General features: G+C 42.8%; 1 protein-coding gene and 1 long non-coding RNA gene across 5 annotated transcripts in view; one reads left to right on the top strand and one right to left on the bottom strand.

Moving 5' to 3' along the window:
• Positions 1-2,600: 2,600 nt before the first annotated feature.
• On the bottom strand, positions 2,601-11,268 carry LOC123727799 (uncharacterized). Its single transcript, XR_006759695.2, has 3 exons — positions 11,015-11,268; positions 10,587-10,674; positions 2,601-4,196 (listed from the first exon to the last, which is right to left on the bottom strand). It is a non-coding gene; the product is annotated as an uncharacterized LOC123727799 (long non-coding RNA).
• The window catches only part of LOC106573366 (ELKS/Rab6-interacting/CAST family member 1), a 31,874-nt gene continuing 16,057 nt past the window's right edge, over positions 9,354-25,170 (top strand). For 3 of the 4 annotated variants that reach the window (XR_014380863.1, XM_082962613.1, XM_082962614.1), the window contains exons 1-7: positions 9,354-9,522; positions 16,826-17,626; positions 17,898-18,086; positions 24,070-24,361; positions 24,455-24,582; positions 24,742-24,816; positions 24,904-25,059. Coding sequence is in view for 3 of the 4 variants with exons in the window: in XM_082962613.1 (XP_082818739.1) it covers positions 17,069-17,626; positions 17,898-18,086; positions 24,070-24,361; positions 24,455-24,582; positions 24,742-24,816; positions 24,904-25,059 (1,398 nt within the window). In the remaining variant the exon portion in view is untranslated. Of the gene's footprint in view, positions 9,523-10,857; positions 11,068-16,825; positions 17,627-17,897; positions 18,087-24,069; positions 24,362-24,454; positions 24,583-24,741; positions 24,817-24,903; positions 25,060-25,170 lie in introns of those variants that run through there. The other variant, XM_045697055.2, reaches the window with a different exon arrangement.

The raw sequence follows: 25,170 nt of genomic DNA, 5'->3' as shown, positions 1-25,170 counted from the left end.
TCTTGGCGACTATGGTCCCAGCTGCCTTGAGATCATTGACAAGATCCTCCCGTGTAGTTCTGGGCTGATTCCTCACCGTTCTCATGATCATTGCAATCCCACGAGGTGAGATCTTGCATGGAGCCCCAGGCCGAGGGAGATTGACAGTTCTTTTGTGTTTATTCCATTTGCGAATAATCGCACCAAATGTTGTCACCTTCTCGCCAAGCTGCTTGGCGATGGTCTTGTAGCCCATTCCAGCCTTGTGTAGGTCTACAATCTTGTCCCTGACATCCTTGGAGAGCTCTTTGGTCTTGGCCATGGTGGAGAGTTTGGAATCTGATTGATTGATTGCTTCTGTGAACAGGTGTCTTTTTTACAGGTAACAAGCTGCGGTTAGGAGCACTCCCTTTAAGAGTGTGCTCCTAATCTCAGCTCGTTACCTGTATAAAAGACACCTGGGAGCCAGAAATCTTTCTGATTGAGAGGGGGTCAAATACTTATTTCCCTCATTAAAATGCAAATCTATTTCTAACATTTCTGACATGCGTTTTTCTGGATATTTTTGTTGTTATTCTGTCTCTCACTGTTCATATAAGCCTACCATTAAAATTATAGACTGATCCTTTCTCTATCAGTGGGCAAACGTACAAAATCAGCAGCGGATTAAATAATTTCCCCCCCCACTGTATATATGTGTGTCTGTGGGCCAATTGATTTCATTTTAAATTCAAGCTGTATCACAACAAAATGTGGAAAAAGTCAAAGGGTCTGAATACTTTCTGAAGGCACTGTACATCATTGGTACTGACTCGTGTGGTCCCATCCTGTCGAGCCTGAGCAGGGGATTTGAGGTTTCAAATGACTGAAGGAGTGGGAATATTTACAGTGTATTTACAGTATAATATGTACAGTGCCGTCAGAAAGTATTCAGACCCTATGACTTTTTCCACATTTTGTTGTGATACAGCTTGAATTTAAAATTAAATCAATTTTAAAAATTGTCACTGACCCATACACAAACAATACCCCATAATGTCAAAGTGGAATTATGTTTGTTTTTTTAACAAATTCATTATAAATGAAAAGCTGAAATGTCTTTAGTCAATAAGTATTCAACGCCTTTGTTACGGCATGCCAAAATACGTTCAGGAGTAAATATGTGCTTAGCAAGTCACATAATCAGCTGAATGGACTCTCTGTGTGCAATAATAGTGTTTAAAATGTTTTTTTAATTACTACCTCATCTCTGTACCCCATACATGCAATTATCTCTAAGGTCCCTCAGTCGAGCAGTACATTTCAAACACAGATTCAACCATAAAGACCAGGGAGGTTTTCCAATGCCTCGCAAAGAAGGGCACCTATTGGTAGATGGGCAAAATAAATTTGGGGATTGATCAACAACTTTGTAGTTATTCTACAATTCTAACCTAATTAAAAGAGTGAAAAGGAAGCCTGTAAAGAATACAAATATTCCAAAACATGCATCCTGTTGGCAACAAGGCATTAAAGTAATACAGCAAAAAAATGTGGAAAGGAATTAACTTTTTGTCCTGAAAACAAAGTGTAATGATTGGGGCAAATCCATTACAACACATTACTGAGTACCACTCTCCATATTTTCAAGCATAGTGTTGGCTGCATCACATTATGGGTATGCTTGTAATAGTTAAGGACTGAGGAGTTTTCAAGATAAAAAATAAATGAAATGAAGCTAAGCACAGGCAAAACAATCCAACTGTGGAAAGCTCTTAGAGACAGACTTACCCATAAAAACTCACAGCTGTAATCGCTGCCAAAGTTGCTTCCACAAAGTATTGTATGTACATTTTATATTTCGACTTATCTAAAAAATATATTTCTGTATTTCATTTTCAATACATTTGAAAAAACTTTCAAAAACATGTTTTCACTTTCACCCATCAACCAATAGGTGCCCTTCTTTGCAAAAAAATCTAAATTGATTTCATTTTAAATTCAGGGTGTAACACAACAAAATGTGGAAAAAGTCAAAGGGTCTGAATACTTTCTGAAGCCACTGTACATCATTGGTACTGACTCGTGTGGTCCCACCCTGTCGAGACTGAGCAGGGGATTTTAGGTTTCAAATGACTGAAGGAGTGGGAATATATATATATATATATATATATATATATATATATATATATATATATATATATATATATATATATATTTGTTTTTTTTCTTCTTCTTCGTAGTTTGTGTGGAATAATGTTAATTTGATCTTTCCTGTAGACAGTGGAATTTACTTTTCTTTAGTGAATTTCTCACACCTTTCCAGTTGGTGGCGACAATACACATTTTTGTGTGTAGTTCGCCAATAAACCCAAAGAAGAAGAATCAACGCTGCCTTTCTGTGTTTGGAAGGCTCCAATCCTCTCCTTGGCAAGAACCTAGTATGTGTAGATGGGTGAGAAAAAAATAGAGTACATTTAATCCATTTTTAATTCAGGTATGAAAACTTTCTGAAGTTCGGAAAGTATTCAGATCCCTTGACTTTTTCTACATTTGTTACGTTATAGCCTTATTCTAAAATGTATTAAATAAAAAAATATTTTCAGCAATCTATGCACAATACCTCATAATGACAAAGAGAATACCGTTTTTTTTGCAAATGTATTAAAAATAAAAAACTGAAATACCTTATTTACATAAGAATTCAGACCCTATGACCCTTTGAGAATCGAAATTGAGCTCAGGTGCATCATTTTTCCATTGATCATCCTTGAGATGTTTCTACAACTTGATTGGAGTACACCTGTGGTAAATTAAATTGATTGGACATTATTTGGAAAGGCACACCTGTCTATATAAGGTCCCATAATTGACAGTGCATGTTGGAGCAAAAACCAAGCCATGAGGTCGAAGGAATTGTCCATAGAGCTCCAAGACAGGATTGTGTCGAGGCACAGATCTGGGAAAGGGTACCAAAAAATGTCTGCAGCATTGAAGATCCCCAAGAACACAGTGGCCTCCATCATTCTTAAATGGGAGAATGTTGGAACCACTAAGATTCTTCCTGGAGCTGGCCACCTAGCCAAACTCAACAATTGTGGGATTAGGGCCTTGTTCAGGGTGGTGACCAAGAACCCGATGGTCACTCTGATAGAGTTCCTCTGTGGAAATGGGAGAACCTTCCAGAAGGACAACCATCTCTGCAGCTCTCCACCAATCAGGCCTTTATGGTAGAATGGCCAGATGGAAGCCACTCCTCAGTAAAAGAAACATGACAGTCAACTTGGAATTTGCCAAAAGGCAGCTAAAGACTCTAAGACCATGAAAAACAACTGGAGGTAACCTGCCACCATCCCTATGGTGAAGCTATCCCTATGGAACATTTCTGGGTTCTTTTATTTCAGCTCATGAAACATATTACGTTTATATTTTTGTTCAGTGTAGTTCAGCTGCAGAAACAATGATGTCAATCTTTCTTGAACTCTTTTCAATTTGTGCAGTGCCATTTATCACCATTGCTATAAAAGCGACAAAGTCCACTTTCTTCAGCGTTGATTCTAACAGACTAGGCGGGTCTTGAAACTCTCGTGCCACCCGAGGCCTAGAACCAAATCAAATCAAATGTATTTATATAGCCCTTCTTACATCAGCTGATATCTCAAAGTGCTCTACAGAAACCCAGCCTAAAACCCCAAACAGCAAGCAATGCAGGTGTAGAAGCACGGTGGCTAGGAAAAACTCCCTAGAAAGGCCAAAACCTAGGAAGAAACCTAGAGAGGAACCAGGCTATGAGGGGTGGCCAGTCCTCTTCTGGCTGTGCCGGGTGGAGATTATAACAGCACATGGCCTAGATGTTCAAATGTTCATAAATGACCAGCATTGTCAAATAATAATAATCATAGTAGTTGTCGAGGGTGCAACAAGTCAGTAACACAAGAGTAAGTGTGAGTTGGCTTTTTCATAGCCGATCTTTGAGAGTATCTCTACCGCTCCTGCTGTCTCTAGAGAGTTGCAAACAGCAGGTCTGGGACAGGTAGCACGTCCGGTGAATAGGTCAGGGTTCCAGCAAGTCTGGGACAACAGGTCTGGGACAGGTAGCACGTCCGGTGAACAGGTCAGGGTTCCATAGCTGCAGGCAGAACAGTTGGAACTGGAGCAGCAGCACGGCCAGGTGAACTGGGGACAGCAAGGAGTCATCAAGCCAGGTAGTCCTGAGGCATGGTCCTAGGGCTCAGGTCCTCCGAGAGAGAGAAAGAAAGAAAGAGAAAGAGAGAATTAGAGAGAGCATGTTTAAATTCACACAGGACACCGGAAAAGACAAGAGAAATACTCCAGATGTGACAGACTGACCCTAGCCCCCCGACACATAAACTACTGCAGCATAAATACTGGAGGCTGAGACAGGAGGGGTCAGGAGACACTGTGGCCCCATCCGATGAAACCCCCGGACAGGGCCAAACAGGTAGGATATAACCCCACCCACTTTGCCAAAGCACAGCCTCCACACCACTGGAGGGATATCTCCAACCACCAACATACCATCCCGGGACAAGGCCGAGTATAGCCCACAAAGATCTCCACCATGGCACAGCCCAAGGGGGGGCACCAACCCAGACAGGAAGACCACTAGCAGGATGAATTTGGGGGAGTGCCCAGTTTTAAACTAGCTAGCAGACTGCTGTCGTTAGCGCCTCCTTCCCGCTAACGACAGCAGTCTGCTAGCTAGTTTAAAACTGGGCACTCCCCCAAATTCATCCTGCTAGTGGCTACATAAACTACTACTATGTGTTGGCTATGGTCATTCGACTAAATGGCCTGAAATGTAGGCACCACGGCTGGCCAGTGATCATCAATGAATACTGCAACCTCACATAAACACTTACCTCCCAGTGCAAGTTAAGAGAACTACCGTAGCATGTTAGGATAATTGAGGTGGCAGGTTAGGAGAATGAGGTTAAAGTTTGTAAAAAGGTTAGGCTTAGCTAAAATGATACAGTTAAACAAACTTGTCGTGCATACCAATCAGCCACGCAAAATGGTCTTGAGTGGCAAGAAATCTCCCCAATTAGATGATTCGCTTTCAATACACCCACTTCTGTTGACAAGCCCACTTTCATACGCACGCCAAGTATGCAGATAGAACAATGAGCCAGATATTCCACCAGATGTATAAATTTGAAGCATCCGGTTGGCGGTTCTACTAACTACCAAATATGGTGATGAGAGGAATCCCAGTGGCAGGTAGTTGGAGAAGATGGAGCGAGATGGATTTTGGCTGACATTCTGCAAATTTTCTTATCGATTAAACAGGCTTCTGTTTCCAAAACTAGAATCGGAAACAAACAGAGTGGACTGTGTTTTCTAGACTTCGCCCTTTGCTAAAGTTTTTAAAAAATTGCAAGAAGGAGTGCAAGGGAAAATTGCGATATTGCATACGGGGGTAGGCGTTCCATAAAGGAAATATGCAAATAAATGCTAGAACGCGCCAGTAGGATCTCACTAGCTCGTGCTTGGCTCTGCCCACCTGCTTGCTTGTTCTGCCCACTATGACGCGACCCGCTTTGGTCTATCTTGGGTTAGTTATAACAATCTTTGACCAAATCTTTGGCTCTGTCCCTGCTATACTATAGGCCTACTGCCCTGTCCAAAACTGCGACTGCTGCTTCGGAAAGACAAGAAGACCCGGCGTAAACCGTTTGATGATGAAAATCTAAACAAGAGCACCCCCCCAGGTGAAAATTTAATTTAGGCAGAGTTTTAGAATGCATAATGTTCCGTTATCTATATATCATGACACGTTTGTGATAATGTACAAGAGAAAATCACACAAGACAACAATGACAAAACGGGACAAAACATACCAAGAATTTGAGTAGACATTGTACAGGGAAAGTTCAATCGCTTTTGGTTCAAGGGACAGTGGACTTGAGGCCTCACTTTTATCATAAGGGCCAACTGTCTCTCTAGGCTACGCCTAGCCCACAAATTCGTTGTTTTTTTCAATATGGTCCATGCGGTGATTGAGTTTGACACTCCTGCTTTAGAAAGTTGGGTTGCCTCAAATTATTTATATATACACTAGATCAGGGGTTCCCAATCTTTTTAACTCGGGGTCCCCCTTCCAGCATTGGGGAACATCCCGTACCCCGCCTGCACGCCCCACGTCTATATCTACGGGCGCAAGCACTGTTCATGACACAAACTGTAAACAGCCCTCGCTGGTGGAGAGAATTTTGAAGGTTTAAAGTTGAATTCCTACAATTCTACACATTTTGTCATGGGGTGCAAAGAAAATGTTGCAACTGTGAAGCACATTTTCTTGCAATTCTATACCATGTCTAATTTGTATTCATGTAATATTTGAGTGACAAAAGAATTTCAACAACATCTATGGGCTGAACAACCAAAATAAAAAAAACGTTTGCTGACATGGGCTAGTTGATGACAAGTTATAAATAGCTCTCTAAGGTATGCAATGACTAACATGACAAGAGGAACTGATGATGCACTACCCAATTTTGAAATTGCACCTTGTGCATTCTCAGGGGTGCGTTCTCAAGTATGCGTACTTAGTCCCCTCCTGTACTCCCTGTTCACTCATGACTGCGTGGCCAAGCACGACTCCAACACCATCATTAAGTTTGCTGACGACACAACGGTGATACGCCTGATCACCAACAACAATGAGACAGCCTATAGTGAGGAGGTCAGAAACCTGGCAGTGTGGTGCCAGGACAACAACCTCTCCCTCAACGTGATCAGGACAAAGGAGCTGATTGTGGACTATAGGAAAAGGAGGGCTGAGCACACCCCCATTCTCATCGACAGGGCTGTAGTGGATCAGGTTGAGAGCTTCTAGTTCCTTGGTGTCCACATCACCAACAAACTATCATGGTCCAAACACACCACGACAGTTGTGAAGAGGGCACCACAATGCCTATTTCCCCTTAGGTGACTGAAATGATTTGGCATGGGTCCTCAGATCCTCAAAAAGTTCTACAGCTGCACCATTGACAGCATCCTGAGTGGTTGCATCACCGCCTGGTATGGCAACTGCTCGGCATTCAACCGCAAGCAGGCCATCATTGTAAATAAGAATTTGTTCTTAACTGACTTGCCTAGTTAAATAAAAGGTTAAATAAAATAATAAATAAAAATACAGAGGGGAGTGCGTGCGGCCCAGTACATCACTGGGGCCAAGCTTCCTGCCATCAGGACCTCTATGCCAGACGGTGTCAGAGAAAGGCACTAAAAATGGCCAAAGGCTCCAGCCAACCTACTCATAGACAGTTCTCTCTGCTACCACACAGCAAGTGATACTGGAACGCCAAGTCTAGGTCCAAAAGGCTTCTTAACCCCCAAGCCATCCCCCCCCCGTCTTTTTTACTCTTCTGCTACTCAGTGTTTATTCACTATGCATAGTCACTTTACCCCAACCTACATGTACCATACAGGTCAAAAGTTTGGACACACCTACACATTCAAGGGGTTTCCTTTATTTTAAAATATTTTCTACATTGTAGAATAATAGTGAACACATCAACACTATGAAATAACACATATGGAATTATGTAGTAACCAAAAAAGTGTTCAACAAATCAAAATTTATTTTAAATTTGAGATTCTTCAAAGTAGCCACCCTTTGCCTTGATGACAGCTTTGCACGCTCTTGGTATTCTCTCAACCAGCATCACCTGAAATGCTTTCCCAACAGACTTAAAGGAGTTCCCACATACGCTGAGCACTTGTTGACTGCTTTTCCTTCACTCTGCGCTCCAACTCATCCCAAACCATCTCAAATGGGTTGAGGTCGGGTGATTGTGAAGGCCAGGTCATCTGATGCAGCACTCCATCACTCTCCTTCTTGGTCAAATAGCCCTTATACAGCCTAGAGGAATGTTGGGTCATTTCCTTCTTAATGCATTTGAGCCAATCAATTGTGTTGTGACAAGGTAGGGGTGGTATACAGAAGATTGCCCTATTTGGTAAAAAACCAAGTCCATATTATGGCAAGAACAGCTCAAATAAGCAAAGAGAAACAACAGTCCATCATTACTTTAAGACATGGAGGTCAGTCAATACAGAAAATGTCAACAACTTTGAAAGCGCAGTTGCAAAAACCATCAAGCGCTATGATGAAACTGGCTCACATGAGGACCGTCACAGAAAAAGAAGACCCAGAGTTACCTCTGCTGCAGAGGAACTCCTTCTTGATGTCACCAGACCAGAGAATCTTGTTTCTCATGGTCTTAGAGTCTATAGGTGCCTTATTACTGAGGAGTGGCTTCCGTCTGTCCACTCTACCATAAAAGGCCTGATTGGTGGAGTGCTGCAGAGATGGTTGTCCTTCTGTTTCTCCCATCTCCACAGAGGAACTCTAGAGCTCAATTTCGATTCTCATAGCAAAGGGTGTGAATACTTATGTAAATAAGGTATTTCAGTTTTTTATTTTTAATACATTTGCAAAAATGTCAAAAAAACTGTTTTTGCTTTGTCGTTATGGGGTATTGTGCATAGATTGCTAAGGATTTCTTATTTATTTAATCACCCTACCACTGAGGGGATTAGATTAAGCTGGCCCTGTTGCCCGTGTGGGCGGAGTTTGCACCGGGTGGACAAAAATATAAACGCATCATGTAAAGTGTTGGTCCCATGTTTCATGAGCTGAAATAAAAGATCCCAGAAATGTTCTATATGCACAAAAAGCTTATTTCTCTAAAATTTTGTGCACACATTTGTTTAACTCCCTGTTAGTGAGCATTTTTCCTTTACCAAGATAATCCATTCACCTGACAGGTGTGGCATATCAAGAAGCTGATTAAACAGCATGATCATTACACAGGTGCACCTTGTGCTGGGGACAATAAAAGGCCACTCTAAAATGTGCAGTTTTGTCACACAACACAATGCCACAGATGTCTCAAGTTTTGAGGGAGTGTGCAATTGGCATGCTGACTGTAGGAATGTACACCAGAGCCGTTGCTGTTCATTTATTTACCTTAAACCATCTCCAACATCGTTTTAGGGAATTTGGCAGTATGTCCAACCCGCACAACCGCAAACCACGTGTATGGTGTCGTGTGGGCGAGCGGTTTGCTGATGTCAATGTTGTGAACAGAGTGCCCCATGTTGGCGATGGGGTTATGGTATGGGCATTTTTACCATCCTCCTCTTGGTGATTGCAACCCTAAAATTGGTTCTCAAACACTTTAGGCCTATCCGGTGAAAAAGTTATAGGCTACACAAAATAACACAATTAGATAAAAAGGCTAGTAAATTAATTGTAAAGTAAACCGACTATTTGTACGTTATGGTATGTCGTCGGGAACACGCCTTTGGGATTAAAGCGAAGCGATGACAGTCGTGAACGCGCATCACGGGTTTGACGTCACTGAAGCGCCCAGGCTCTCCAGAGCGAGAGCCGCTGGTTGTGTTGGCAAAAAAGATGGGAAAATTAGATAGAGGTATGCTGAGGAAATAAGGGAAAATGTCCGTATATGTAGCCGTTTTCCATTTGACGCAGGATACAACAAACTGACCTCTATCAGACAGAGCTACAGCACGGTAGGCTAGTTCACTCTAAGTGATTTTCGTCATCATTGTGTTCATTTCTAAGGATTCTGCTTGACCATATCATATTTATGAATATGTATGCATCAGAATATTATGACCTTTTTGGCAAAGAAAATAACGGCATTATTGTTAGTTTTTTTTTTAGGGAGGAGCACATTTCTTTAAATGAAGGAAAACCCCGTAAATGATGTTCAGCCCTACAGCAATGGAGGAGGAAAAGAAAGGGATATTTGAGAGGGAGCTATTGGGTGGCTCCTGTATTTAACGAATATTTTTTTAGATGTCCATTACTAAAGATTTTAGACGTCTTGCCATCCAAGTTGACAATCGTATAACCTTCAGACCATTTATCAGTTTTGTTAGCAGTCTATCTTGCATCCATGAGGTTTTTATTCCCCAATGTTTAAATGGCCAGCCCTTTCAGTCATAGCTAACGTAGCGAACAAGAAACAATGTAGCACACTACCTTGCGCGATATAGGCTAGTGCAAGATCCATCTACATTCAATGTCGGAACAGTGCTACATTACAAGATTTTTTTTCGATATTGCAGCAAAACGTTACATTGTAACGCTTGATAAGTCACATTAGCGTCATTTTTGCTGTAGGCTAGGCTGCCATTTGAAACTCCTCGAAATGGTCCATGGTGAAATGTATCACTGATAAAGATAGTAAGTGGGTTTTCTTAGGAAATTCTGTACTTTCGGTCGCATTTTTGGGCCCACAACTCGCAGTCATTGGATACAATTGAAAAGGGGCGCTCCTCCCTACATTAGCCAGGTGACGTGACACATACAGTACCAGAACGTACCAGCGTCCCTACATGAAATTCTATCTTTGACGCTGAACGTAAGGAAAAAAATCTAAATGATCTATACAAAACGGTCTTTGCAGAGCCTACTATTGAACTGTAGGTGTAGCGGATTTCACATAGGCATTGAAACAACTGTCCATTCATTCATAGTAGCAATAGGCCTACATTAACACGGCGATGTGGGAATTATTCCATAGTAGCCTTTATACATTAGCTAGTAGAAATAAAAATGTTCAACTAACCTGTTCTTGCCGATACTTTCTTCGTTCTCTATTGGGAAGAAACGTATTTCACATGTCCGTGTTCAGTTGCAGGTGGTTCTCAAAAAATCTGAGAATATTCAGAAAGATAGTCAAATTCATATTTTTCCACCAAGTAAGGAGTTCCCTCTTTTAATCTGCAGGACATCTTGCATTTTCCAAAATATTTTCAGGAACTAGTCGGCGAGAAGTCGAAACAAAACAGGAAAAATAACGTACTTGCTTTATGAAACATGATACACAACATCCGGGACTAGCATTAGCCACTGTAGCATGGTGGGGGAAAATTGTGTTTCATAAAGAAATTATGCATATTTTCCCCGTTTCTTTTTGCCTTCTCGCCATTAAGTCGAATGAAGGCGAAAACCAACGCCTTTGCAGCCTGAATGGAGAATGTTTTATGTACGAACCGGTCCACGGAGGATACGAGTGTATAGCTGGCTGCATACATTCCCTTTGGATGGTAAGATGACATGACTACCGACATAGTTTCTATGCGACACAGCCGTGGCCATGTGTAGAAGTAGATGCCAGTGCAACCAAAACAAAAATCAACACGCATGCAAGAGGGGCGCCCTAAAGCTCAGGTGTGAGTGCTACGCCATTGCTTATAACTATAAGTAAATGTATTTGCCACACCTTAGATAGTTATCTCGAGTTCAGGGTTCCAGCTATATGATTTGCTAACTTTCTAAGTGGCTAGCTTGCTAGATCAAGCGTCTTGGTTACAGCAAATCCCTCTTGGATCAAGATCCCTGCTGCCTAAATTAGTTTTGTGTGCACTACTGGTAATACTGTATACCCTGGTATGGTAAAGGAATGGTATGAAAATCTGGATACCGCCCAACCCTATTTCTCACTCCATACAAAATCTTGATTTTACAATTTTTCTTTATATTCTCTTGTTTTTGGAGAACCGCCTGCAACTGACATTTACAAGATACACTTTTCTACCGAATCAAGAACAAAGCATGTATCTGCTAAAACAGGTTAATTGAAAAATTGCTTTACTATGGAAGAATTCCCATATCACTGTTTTAATGGATAGCTACACCCATAGATGAGTTTATTGGCTGTCTATATGGGAATTTCTTACTGGACACGCTCAAAGCATCTGCCAAAATGCATTGTCCCTTTGAAAAACCTTAGAGCAGGTTTTATTGCAAGATTATGCCCATGGTTGGTAGTCTCGTTTCCACTCTGGTTTCTCCTTTAGTCAGCTTGTCTTTAATGTATTTGGAAATGCAACAATGTATTGTTGAATGCAGAAACATGAGTATGACCTCTTCTGGAGTGTTCGGTACAGACTCATCTAGAGTCTGCTTCCTCTCTAGGTTTCTTCGTAGTTCCTGCATACTAAGTTTTTTCTTTTCTTGCCGCTATAACCGCTGCTTGCTCTTTGGGGGCTACGTTCTGCATCGTTGTGACTAGAGGTCGACCGATTAGGATTTTTCAACGCCGATACCGATTATTGGAGGGCCAAAAACTCCGCTACCGATTAATCGGCCGATTTTTATTTTATTTATTTTGTATTATTATTTATTTATTTCTCTCTATACGATTTGTATTTCATATACCTTTGACTATTGGATGTTCTTATAGGCACTTTAGTATTGCCAGTGTAACAGTATAGCTTCCGCCCCTCTCCTCGCTCCTACCTGGGCTCGAACCAGGAACACATCGACAACAGCCACCCTCGAAGCAGCGTTACCCATGTAGAGCAAGGGAAACAACTACTCCAAGTCTCAGAGCGAGTGACGTTTGAAACGCTATTAGCGCGCACCCCGCTAACTAGCTAGCCATTTCACATCGGTTACACCAGCCTAATCTTGGGAGTTGATAGGCTTGAAGTCATAAACAGCGCAATGCATTGCGAAGGGCTACTGGCAAAACGCACGAAAGTGCTATTTTGAATGAATGCTTACGAGCCTGCTGCTGCCTACCATCGCTCAGTCAGACTGCTCTATCAAATCATAGACTTAATTATAACATAATAACACACAGAAACACGAGCCTTAGGTCATTAATATGGTCGAATCCGGAAACTATCATCTCGAAAACAAAACGTTATTCCTGTTACATTGCACAACCTTCAGTGTTATGTCATAATTACGTAAAATTCTGACAAATTACCCAAAGTGTTGCATATACCCTGACTGCGTGCAATGAGCGCAAAATGACACAATTTGACCTGGTTAATATTGCCTGCTAACCTAGATTTCATTTAGCGAAATATGCAGGTTTAAAAATATATACTTCTGTGTATTGATTTTAAGAAAGGCATTGATGTTTATGGTTAGGTACATTCGTGCAACGATTGTGCTTTTTTCGCAAATGCGCTTTTGTTAAATCATCCCCGTTTGGCGAAGTCGGCTGTCTTTGTTAGGAAGAAATAGTCTTCACAGTTCGCAACGAGCCAGGCGGCCCAAACTGCTGCATATACCCTGACTCTGTTTGCAAGAGAAGTGACACATTTTCCCTAGTTTAAAGAAATTCATGTTAGCAGGCAATATTAACTAAATATGCAGGTTTAAAAATATATACTTGTGTATTGATTTTAAGAAAGGCATTGATGTTTATGGTTGGAGCAACGTGTACCTAAGCGATTATATGCAACGCAGGACAGGCTAGATAAACTAGTAATATCATCAACCATGTGTAGTTAACTAGTGATTATGATTGATTGTTTTTTATAAGATAAGTTTAAAGCTAGCTAGCAACTTACCTTAGCTTCTTACTGCATTCGCGTAACCTCGTGGAGTGCAATGTAAAGCAGGTGGTTAGAGCGTTGGACTAGTTAACCGTAAGGTTGCAAGATTGAATCCCTGAGCTGACAAGGTAAAAATCTGTCTTTCTGCCCCTGAACAAGGCAGTTAACCCACCGTTCCTAGGCCGTCATTGAAAATAAGAATGTGTTCTTAACTGACTTGCCTAGTTAAATAAAGGTAAAAAAAAAAAAAAGGCCAAATCGGCGTCCAAAAATACCGATTTCCGATTGTTATGAAAACTTGAAATCGGCCCTAATTAATCGGCCATTCCGATTAATCGGTCGACCTCTAGTTGTGACATCCTACACGATTGGTGTAGGGACCCTGGATGTACAGTTGTGGCCAAAGTTTTGAATGACACAAATATTAATTTTCACAAAGTCTGCTGCCTCAGTTTGTATGATGGCAATTTGCATATACTCCAGAATGTTATGAAGAGTGATCAGATGAATTGCAATTAATTGCAAAGTCCTTCTTTGCCATGCAAATGAACTGAATCCCCCAAAAACATTTCCACTGCATTTCAGCCCTGCCACAAAAGGACCAGCTGACATCATGTCAGTGATTCTCTCATTAACACAGGTGTGAGTGTTGAGGACAAGGCTGGAGATCACTCTGTCATGCTAATTGAGTTTGAATAACAGGCAGGAAGCTTCAAAAGGAGGGTGGTGCTTGGAATCATTGTTCTTCCTCTGTCATCCATGGTTACCTGCAAGGAAACACGTGCCATCATCATTGCTTTGCACAAAAAGGGCTTCACAGGCAAGGATATTGCTGCCAGTAGGATTTCACCTAAATCAACTATTTATCGGATCATCAAGAACTTCAAGGAGAGCGGTTCAATTGTTGTGAAGAAGGCTTCAGGGCACCCAAGAAAGTCCAGCAAGCGCCAGGACCGTCTCCTAAAGTTGATTCAGCTGCGGGATCGGTGCACCACCAGTACAGAGCTTGCTCAGGAATGGCAGCAGGCATTCAAAGACTTTTGGAGGATGGCCTGGTGTCAAGAAGGGCAGCAAAGAAGCCACTTCTCTCCAGGAAAAACTTCAGGGACAGACTAATATTCTGCAAAAGGTACAGGGATTGGACTGCTGAGGACTGGGGTAAAGTCATTTTCTCTGATGAATCCCCTTTCCGATTGTTCGGGGCATCTGGAAAAAAGCTTGTCCGGAAAAGACAAGGTGAGCGCTACCATCAGTCCTGTGTCATGCCAACAGTAAAGCATCCTGAGACCATTCATGTGTGGGGTTGCTTCTCAGCCAAGGGCGTGGGCACACTCATAATTTTGCCTAAGAACACAGTGATGAATAAATAATGGTACCAACACATCCTTTGAGAGCAACTTCTCCCAACCATCCAGGAACAGTTTGGTGACGAACAATGCCTTTTCCAGCATGATGGAGCACCTTGCCATAAGGCAAAAGTGATAACTAAGTGGTTCGGGGAACAAAACATCGATATTTTGGTCTATGGCCAAGAAACTCCCCAGACCTTAATCCCATTGAGAACTTGTGGTCAATCCTCAAGAGACGGGTGGACAAACAAAACACCAAAAATTCTGAGAAACTCCAAGCATTGATTATGCAAGAATGGGCTGCCATCAGTCAGGATGTGGCCCAGAAGTTAATTGACAGCATGCCAGGGCAGATTGCAGAGGTCTTGAAAAAGAAAGGTCAACACTGCAAATATTGACTCTTTGCATCAACTTCATGTAATTGTCAATAAAAGCCTTTGACACTTATGAAATGCTTGTAATTATACTTAAGTATTCCATAGTAACATCTGACAAACATTTCTAAACACACTGAAGCAGCAGACTTTGGAAATTAATATTTGTGTCATTCTCAAAACTTTTGGCCACAACTGTACAGTACCAGTCAAAAGTTTGGACACAACTACTAATTCAAGGGTTTTTCTTCATTTTTACGATTTTCAACATTGTAGAATAATAGTGAAGATATCAAAATGATGAAATAATAAAAATATATTTTATATTTGAGATTCTTCAAAGTAGCCACCCTTTGCCTTGATGACAGCTTTGTACTCTCTTGGCATTCTCTCAATTAGCTTCATGAGGTTGTCACCTGGAATGTATTTCAATTAACAGGTGTGCCTTGTTAAAAGTTAATTTGTGGAATGTATTTCCTTCTTAATGCATTTGAGCCAATCAGTTGTGTTGTGACAAGGTAGGGGGGTATACAGAAGATACCAATTCGATATTATGGCAAGAACAGCTCAAATAAGCAAATAGAAACAACAGTCCATTGTTACTTTAAAACATGAAGGTCAGTCAAGATCTTTGAAGTGCAGTCGCAAAAACCGTCATGCGCTATGATGAAACTGGCTCTCATGAGGACCACCACAGGAAAGGAAGACCCAGAGTTACCTCTGCTGCAGAGGATATGTTCATTAGAGTTACCAGCCTCAGAAATTGCAGTCACAGAGTTCAAGTCACAGAGTTCAAGTAACAGACACATCTCAACATCAACTGTTCAGAGGAGACTGCGTTCAGAGGAGACTGATTCAGACCTTCGTGGTCGAATTGCTGCAAAGAAACCACTACTAATGGACACCAATAATAAGAAGAGATTTGCTTGGGCCAAGAAACATGAGCAATTGACATTAGACCGGTGGAAATCTGTCCTTTGGTCTGATGAGTCCAAATTTGAGATTTTGGGTTTCAACCTCTGTGTCTTTGTGAGACGCAGAGTAGTTGAACAGATGATCTCCGCATGTGGTTCCCATCGTGTGACACTGTCAAGTGATTTATTTAGCATTCAAGGCACACTTAACCAGAATGGCTGCCGCAGCATTCTGCAGCGATACGCCATCCCATCTGGTTTGCGCTTAGTCCCACTGTCATTTGTTTATCAACAGGACAATTGTGTGCCGCCCTATGGGACTCCCAATCATGGCCGGTTGTGATACAGCCTGGAATCTAACCAGGGTCTGTAGTGACGCCTCTAGCACTGAGATGCAGTGCCTTAGACCGTTGCGCCACTTGGGAGTGAAAGGAAAAGCAGCCAACAAGTGCTCAGCATATGTTGGAACTTCTTCAAGACTGTTGGAAAAGCTTTCAAGGTGAAGTTGGTTGAGTGAATGCCAAGAGTGTGCAAAGCTGTCATCAAGGCAAAGGGTGGCTATTTGAAGAATCTGAAATATAAAATACATTTTGATTTGTTGAACACCTTTTTTGGTTATTACATGATTCCAAATGTGTTATTTCATAGTTTTGATGTCTTCACTATTATTCTACAATGTAGAAAATATTTAAAGATAAACCCTTGAATGAGTAGGTGTGTCCAATCTTTTGACTGGTACTGTATGTTAGTGAAATTCAAATTGTTCCTCATTTCATGCATCATGGCTAGACCGATATTACAGTAAGGTAGGGATGGTATGCTTTTGCCTTTCGGTGTACAGACTTTCTCATTTAGCCAACTCTGTTCCTTCCAGATCAGTCTCCTGTGTATCGACCCTCTGAATGGTCGTTATCTAACTCCAAGACCACCTGTCACTCAGTCCCTTCTGAGATTGAGTGAGCTTGGAGCGAGAGAGAGCGCTCAGCGGTTTCACATGAAACGAGCGCTCACTTACTTCAGTTGAGTCCGTCACACACTAGACAAGGCTACATCTCCACGTTTCAGACACTGCACCTCTTCCCACTATCCAGCCGTCCACTCCTCTGCTTCAGCGAACATGTACGGCAGCGCCCGTTCCGTTGGCCGAGCGGATGCCAACCACAGCGGAGGAGGGAGAGACGCAGGGAGGGATGGGGGGAGCAGCCAGGGTTCTGGGCGCTCCCCTCGTCTCCCCCGCTCACCACGGATGGGCCACCGTCGCACCAACAGCACGGGGGGCAGCGGAGGATGTCCAGGCGGAGCGGGGGGTAAGACCCTCTCCATGGAGAACATCCAGTCCCTCAATGCGGCCTACGCCACCTCAGGACCCATGTACCTGAGCGACAACGAGGTCGCCATGTCTGACCGCGTTAACAAGAGTGGTCGGGAGATGACCACAATGGGGCGACAGAGGGTGACATACGGGTCGAGGGCGAGCGCAGGTGGGGGTGGAGGCGTGGCAGCCAGCACGCCAAACATCGCCACGTCGGCCCCAGCCAACGCTGTGCTCCCTGGGGGTATGATGGCAGGTGACTCCCTGGCTTTTGGGGATCACCACATGGCCTCTACGGTGCCCCACTCCCTGAGACAAGCCCGGGACAACACCATACTGGACCTGCAGGCCCAGCTCAAAGAGGTCAGTAGCTGCAACTGGGGCCATCTAATTTACTGGTTTGCATATTTTAGTGAGACTGGAAGCTGTGATGTCATAAGGACATTTTGCAATGACACGTTTGTCATGTACCGTATTTTGAGCAGCGCATCCAGTTTGACTTTTACGGAGTGTCTGCCATTCCAAGGTTTGTGTGAGAACGATTCTGTGCAGAGTGTGTGTGTGTGTGTGTGTGTGTGTGTTTGAGTGAAAGTCAGACTGTATGTTTGACTGACTGAGTCTCCTGGTCCCTCAGGTACTGCGTGAGAACGAGTTGCTGTGTCGTGAGGTGGAGGTGAAGGAGAGCAAGCTGAGTTCCTCCATGAACTCCATAAAGACCTTCTGGAGCCCTGAGCTGAAGAAGGAGAGAGCCCTAAGGAAGGATGAGGTGTCTAAGATCACTGTCTGGAAGGAACAATACCGCGTGGTGCAAGACGATACACAGGTTGGTGTGGGTGATGTTTTTCATCCATGTAATTGTTAAAGAAAGAATTGGGGGTTAGATAATCTGATCATAGATTTGTGTTTAGGGGCAATTTACTACCTCGAGCAAAGGGCAGGTTAGAGCCTATAGGCTGTGTGTGTGACAGGGGAGAGACGTAGGCTCTAACCGATCCTATAGCTATCGGCTGTGTGTGTCTGAGGGAGGATGTGTAGCTTTAGCAACATCAGCTAATCCTCTTCTATGCAGCTATGTGCTCATGCTCCATACTGTAGATGAAAGAGGGGTGTTAGTTTAATGGCTGCATAAGTCTGATTACAACATCCCCCTTTTGTTACAGGAATGGGAGGATGTAGTGAGCAGATATGAGAGGAAACCCGTGAAAAATTTGCTTCAGATTGAGCTAGGGGGATGTTACAACGCTACTGTACCTGCCATAGAGAGAAAATAAATAATGGAAACAGCAGAACAGCCTCTTGAGGATAAGACGTAGAGTAAATAGCAGGCTCTTGGGAAAAGCATATAAAAGCAAGCATTTAGTCCCCTCCCACCCTCCTGTGTGTGTGTGTGTGAGAGAGAGAGAGCAAGCTTTTAGTTTCCTCACATTGCTGTCTTATGTGGTGACGGCTCACAACTCAGCATACTGAAGACGAACCTGCTAATCAGAGACCAAGGGCTCTATTTTTGGCTGCCGCTACGGCGGTGCGAGTACCAAACATACGTTAGTTTGCATTTTCAGCATGTAAAAACTGTCCCCATGCGCCAGATTCATGCCTAATATCAGCTCACTTGCGCTGAGGTGGGAGAGATGGCAATATTTCAGGTGTGTCCTTGAAAACAAGCACAAAACGGAATTTAATGCGCCGCATATCGGGAGATTTAAGACCAATGAATAGCTGGTAGCTCTTAGCAGTAACGCGGTTGGTAATGGAATGGATTTTGTGAGCGGAAGGGCAACCAATCCAGCCGTGACGCAGGGTGCCCTTATGCTCATCGAACAAGAGAGGGGATGTGCTTTTTGTTCCGGTAACCCTCGGGGCGGCAGGTAGCCTTGTGGTTAGAGCGTTGAAAGGTTGCTGGATCGAATCCCCAGCTGACAAGGTAAAAATGTGTCGTTCTGCCCCTGAACAAGGCAGTTCCCCGGTAGGACGTCATTGTAAATAAGAATTTGTTCTTAAATGACTTGCCTATTTAAATAAATAAAGGTTAAATAAATAAAATAATAAACCAAGCATATAGCCTCCCCTCAGTTAATGCTGCTTTCAAGCCTGAAAGGGTTTGACTCGTGAGACTGCTTTGAAATCTTAATCTCCAACGCTTTATTAAAATATCAAGTTTGGGAGCAGCAAAACAGTGAGCCAACATCCCCTTTTTATGTATTGCGTAGGCCTACATTATTTTAGCCACCTCTCGTTTTGGGTGTGCGTAAACCACCTCCAAATAGGCTACATGTGTCCATATGCCCATCACCAAACGAGATATGACTTGATGCTGGTGCCCCTTGTGTTTAGAACTTATTTTCCTTGAACAATTGCGTGTTTTCCATTTCACATGATTAAAAACCATTCCCTCCGTAGGCTACCCTTACCCTAGACCTATAGGCTGTAACAAAGGCTGGTTCAACAGCCAGCCGTCATGTCTTTTTTATCCTGTTGCTTTTATTATGATATGGTTCTGACCCCAAGCTATTTAGAAATATTGTTGTAAAAAAAAAAGACAGTGATTTTGTTTTAATTTGATTAAAAAAACAACTTATTAGAATGATTCACCGTCCTAGCTTTGTGATGAGATCGTCCAGCTCGCATGCAATGGAATTTAGGAGCCGTCTGCAAGATGGCAATCTGCAAGATGGCTCCATTATGTTTCTAAAACCTGTTTGGGAGCAGTATAACGGTTTGACATTCTCTTTATATTGGAGCTTTGTCCAGCTTCTGTGAAAAGTTTGGATGTGTGTAAAACCTTCCATTGCCTTATTATGCTCATGGGAACAATTATGGTGCCTGTATATTTATGCATAGCCTATTTTAAAACAAGTTTTGATTAAAATTTTATAAAAATGTTTCGCTCTTTTTAGGCCTTATCAATAGTGAATTCAATCTTGCTTATTGACTATGTTTGGCATGTCCATGGCTCAGACATAATGCAATTTACAGTAGGCTTATCCCCTGATTCAGAGGGGTTGGGTTTGTATTATGTATTTATTTATAGACAACAATCATTTTTTTACCTCTTCCACACTGACTTTACGAATTCAAAAGTACAATTCTTGTCTTTCATAATTTGGTCCGATATACTTAGATGTGTAGTGTCAGCGTTTGTTGCTGGCATGTCATCCCTAAGTTTGCTAATCTTGCCAATGAAAGAGTAATTAAAGTAGTTTGCAATATCAGTGGGCTTTATGATGAATGAGCCATCTGATTCAATGAATGAAGGAGCCGAGTTGGCTTTTTTCCCCAACATTTTATTTAAGGTGCCCCAAAGCTTTTAACTATCATTCTTTATATAATGTATCTTTGTTTCATAGTGTACTTTATTTTTATGTAGTTTAGTCACATAATTTCTTAATTTGCAGTACGTTTGCTAATCAGTTGTGCAGCCAGACTTAATTGTCATACCTTTTGCCTCATCCCCTCTTAACCATACCATTTTTTCTCATCAATCCAAGGGGATTTAACAGTTTTTACAGTCATTTTCTTCATGGACGTGTGCTTATTAGTAACTGGAATAAGTAGTTTCATAAATGCGTCAAGTGCAGCGGCTGCTTGCTCCTCATTACCCACCACAGACCAGCAAATATTATTTACATCAACAACATATGAATCACTACAAAACTTATTATATGACCTCTTATACACTATATTAGGCCCAGCCTTTGGAACTTTGGTTTTCCAAGATATGTGTGCGGGGGAAAAAATGTATGAAATGTATGCATTCACTACTGTAAGTCGCTCTGGATAAGAGCGTCTGCTAAATGACTAAAATGTAAAATGTAAAAAAAATTATAATATGGCTACTATATTGTGATCACTACATCCTATGGATCTGGATATTGCTTTCAAGCTAATATCTGCAGCGTTAGTAAAGATGTGATTAATACATGTTGATGATTTAATGCCTGTGCTGTTTAACTACCCTGGCAGGTTGACTGACAACCTGAACCAGGTTGCAGGCACTGCTTACAGTTTGAAGTTTTTTCCTGAGTGGGCAGCTTGATGATAGCCAGTCAATATTTAAACCCAGAAAATATACTTCTCTGTTGATATGATATACATTATCAAGCATGTTATCCAGATACTGACTGTTAGCACTTGGGGGTCTATAGCAGCTTCCCACCAGAATAGGCTTTAGGTGAGGCAGATGAACCTGTAGCCATATTACTTCAACAGTATTTAACATTAGATCGTCTCTAAGCTTTATAGGAATGTGGTTCTGAATATAGACCACAACACTGCCTCCGTTGGCATTTCTGTCTTTTCGGTAGATGTTATAACCATGTATTGCTACCACTGTATCATCAAAGGTATTATCTAAGTGTGTTTCAGAGATAGTCAGAATATGAATGTCATCTGTTACAAGCAAGTTATTGACTTCATGGACCTTGTTTCTTAGGCTACATATGTTAATATGGGCTATTTTGTAGCACTTTTCTGTGTTTGTTTGATTGTTTTTAATGCTTTACTGGGAAGCTTATCAGAGGTGGACTTACTCATGTTATTTAGATTGGAGCTGATAGTGCAGGGTGAGTTACATAAAGATGTATTCCTACTAGGTGTACAACGGCTCAGTGCTAACAGTGGAACTCTGATTTATAGGCTCATGATTAAATGCGGAAGACACATTTCAGTTGGACAACTGACTAGGTATCCCACTTTCCCTTTCCTTTCCCTATATTAGTAAGAATGCTATGTTTTAACAATATATTTCCATATTGAAGCCATTCAATTACTTAGAACAATGTGTACTGCAAACATGTTCAGCATATTATGCATAAAGACTAACATTGGAATTGGAGTTGATGGTACATAAGACTGTAAATACACAAGTTGAAGCAACTGCATATTTAGCCAAGGAGCACATTCTGATTGGCCAGTGAGGGGTCAAGCCTTCAACTTATTTATTCATCAAAACTCCTACTTTAGCGGTGAACGGCATTTGATTCTTACCCCCTCCTGTCTCCTTGGGGGTTGTGCCAAGTTCAATTCCACATCAGGTGCTTCAAACACAGCTACCCGTCTCTCTGTCTCTCCTACTCTTCAGAGTGAGTGAGAGGAGACGCTGCCTCTGCGTTTAGGATAATGCCCAGCTCAGCAACCCATCACTGCGTGTGTATAATGTGTGAATGCTGGCGGGGGGATTTTCTGCACTCCAACCTTCTGTCATCGTGTGTGTGTGTGTGTGTGTGTGTTAACTAGCAATATCAATCCTGGTTTAACAGGAGATTAACTGTATGAGAAATGGGGATCAATTCTGTTTCAGAACTAGTGTATTTAGGAAATCATCTATAATCCAGATGTCTGGAAAACATGGATGATTTTTCACTTCATGTTTTGGACTTCACTAATCAAATGAATGTATTTCCCCTCTGAACACTGGCATCCTGACATAAGGCAGGTCTTTAATGATTAATGGCCTGATCTGGATCATTTGGAGTTTCTTTTCCTGCCCATTATGCCCTGCTGAGTCACACACACACACACACACACACTACGGGAGAGTGGCTGTGTGAGGGGGCTGACGGTTAGACGGACAGGGTAATTACCCAGATGCCTGTGCAGTGGGGGGCTGACAGTCTGAAAACAGCCGTCTTTGAATTAGAGCACCCGCTGATTAGCCCTACAGTAGCCTCACTACTGTAGCCTCACTACTGTAGGGCTAATCAGCGGGGCTCTAATTTAAAGATGGCTGTTTTCAGACTGTCAGCCCCCTCACACAGCCACTCTCCTGGTGTGTGTGTGTGTGTAGTGTGCAGTGTGACGTGCGTGCATTGGTTGCAGCTCTTGTCATCCCAGTAGAAAATAGAGGACATTGATCCCCTTCATCCCCAGTGATAAGTGACTGCTATTAGTCTCAGAATGTGTGGCGAGCGCTGTAAAATGGCTGTCATCTTCCATCTCCTACAGTAGTACGACTGATACTCAGTTATTTAACATCGCCTGTTACTCACTAAACACCACTCGCCTCTCCACTCAGATACACCATTTGTCATGTCAGAATGTTAAAAATTCTTAATTGGCTCAAATTAAAGTGGGTGTATAAGAGATATGTGGTAAGATAGGGAATGAATACAAAAGGGAGGGAGGGATAAATATATAAAGAGAGCGAGGGAGGGAGTGTCAGTGTTGATATGTTAGTGTTTATCATACGTTTGACCCATATATAGCATTGTACTGCAATGTGTTGTGCTGCAGAGCTTTGCTTACTGTGTGTGTGTGTGTGTGTGTGTGTGTTCTGTTTAGATCAGCTTGCTGTATCCAATCTCTTAAACGCCTCTCTGTTGTCTCTTCTCATGAGGGAGAGGAGTGGAGCGAGGGATCAGTGAGTCAGACTTAGTCACTGGGTCTGGGAGGGGCGAGGAGGAGAGAAAGAGGATGAGGGAACGTGTGAGAGAAACGGGAGGAGTGAAAGAGACAGAGCAAAGGAGAGCGCGGGTGGCAGAGGGAGGGAGCGAGGGATACAGACACGGACTTGTCTTTGTGCTGTTGTCTGAAACACCTCCCAGCTGATCCAAAGCAGAGAATAGAGCACAGCATTGTATTTCTGTCACATAGCTACTCTGTCAAAGAACTGTGGCAGTACAGGCTGCAAACAATGAATGCTGGCTGATTGTGCTTTTGCTCTCTGTATTTCACTACATGGGAACGCCGGAATGTCCTGATTGAGTAGGTGGTGTATTTGTTGCTGTACCCACCGATCATTTTCTTCTCTCCCCTTTCCTCCCCTTTTTGATACATATAACTTCTCCCCCTATCTCTTGCTTTCACTCTAGCACCTCCACATGACGGTCCAGGCCTTGCAGGATGAATTGAGGATCCAGAGAGACCTGAACCAGCTGCTCCAGCAGGACCCTGCCAGCCAGGGTCGCGAACTGGCCCTGAACTCTGAACCCACGGAGGAGAACTACCGGCGGCTTCATGGGGACCACGAGCGTCAGGCCAAGGAGCTGTTCCTGCTCAGAAAGACCCTGGAGGAGATGGAGCTGAGGATAGACACCCAGAAACAGACCCTGGGCGCCAGGGACGAGTCCATCAAGAAACTGCTGGAGATGCTGCAGAGCAAAGGTGGGTTACTGGGGGGGGGGACACACAGCGACCCATATTAGTCATTTTCCAGTGTTAACGCATCTTCTAAATGACCATGTTATTGTATTCCAGGGCCGTCGGCTAAGGCCTCAGAGGAAGACCAGGAGAGAACCAGGAGACTGGCTGATGCTGAAATGCACAGACACCATCTAGAGTCCCTACTGGACCAGAGAGACAGGGAGACGACTGCTCTACGAGAGGTGAGGGACACTGGGAGAGATGAGGAGGAGAGAGGGGAGAGGGGAGACGGAGGAAGGTAACACACAGAGGGGCTTTAGTTGGGTCACAATACAAACCATTTGGGATTGAGTGTTGTCTAGTAGACTGTGTGTGAGGTGTGACAACCTTGTTCTCTTTAGGAGCTGCATCGTCGATACGAGGGAACCCCAGAGTCCACCAAAACCAAGGCTCTACAGACAGTCATCGACATGAAGGTACCCGTCTCTGTGTGTGTCTGTGGCTGTGTCTGTAAGTGTGTTTATGTCTGTGGCATAACCCCTTATCTCTCTGGTGTGTGTCAGGATGCTAAGATCAACTCTCTGGAGCGAGGTCTGAGGGACATGGAGGAGGAGGTGATGATGCTCAAGTCCAACGGCCTGCTGAGCTGTGAGGAGAGACAGGAGGATATGAAACAGATGGAGGTCTACCGAAGCCACACCAAGTTCATGAAGAACAAGGTTAGATGGTCACTTCCCCTCAGTTCCCATTGGTCTGAATTCAGTTGCCGTTGGTTCTGATAGGTCAGAATTCAGTTCCTTCCAATCAGCTCAATATCAATCTGTTCTATA

Source organism: Salmo salar, chromosome 16 (assembly GCF_965601325.2).
Source record: "Salmo salar chromosome 16, fSalSal1, whole genome shotgun sequence".
Taxonomy (NCBI): Eukaryota; Metazoa; Chordata; class Actinopteri; order Salmoniformes; family Salmonidae; genus Salmo; species Salmo salar.
Note: the sequence above shows the minus strand (reverse complement) of the source record. Positions and strands in the feature narration are given on the sequence as shown.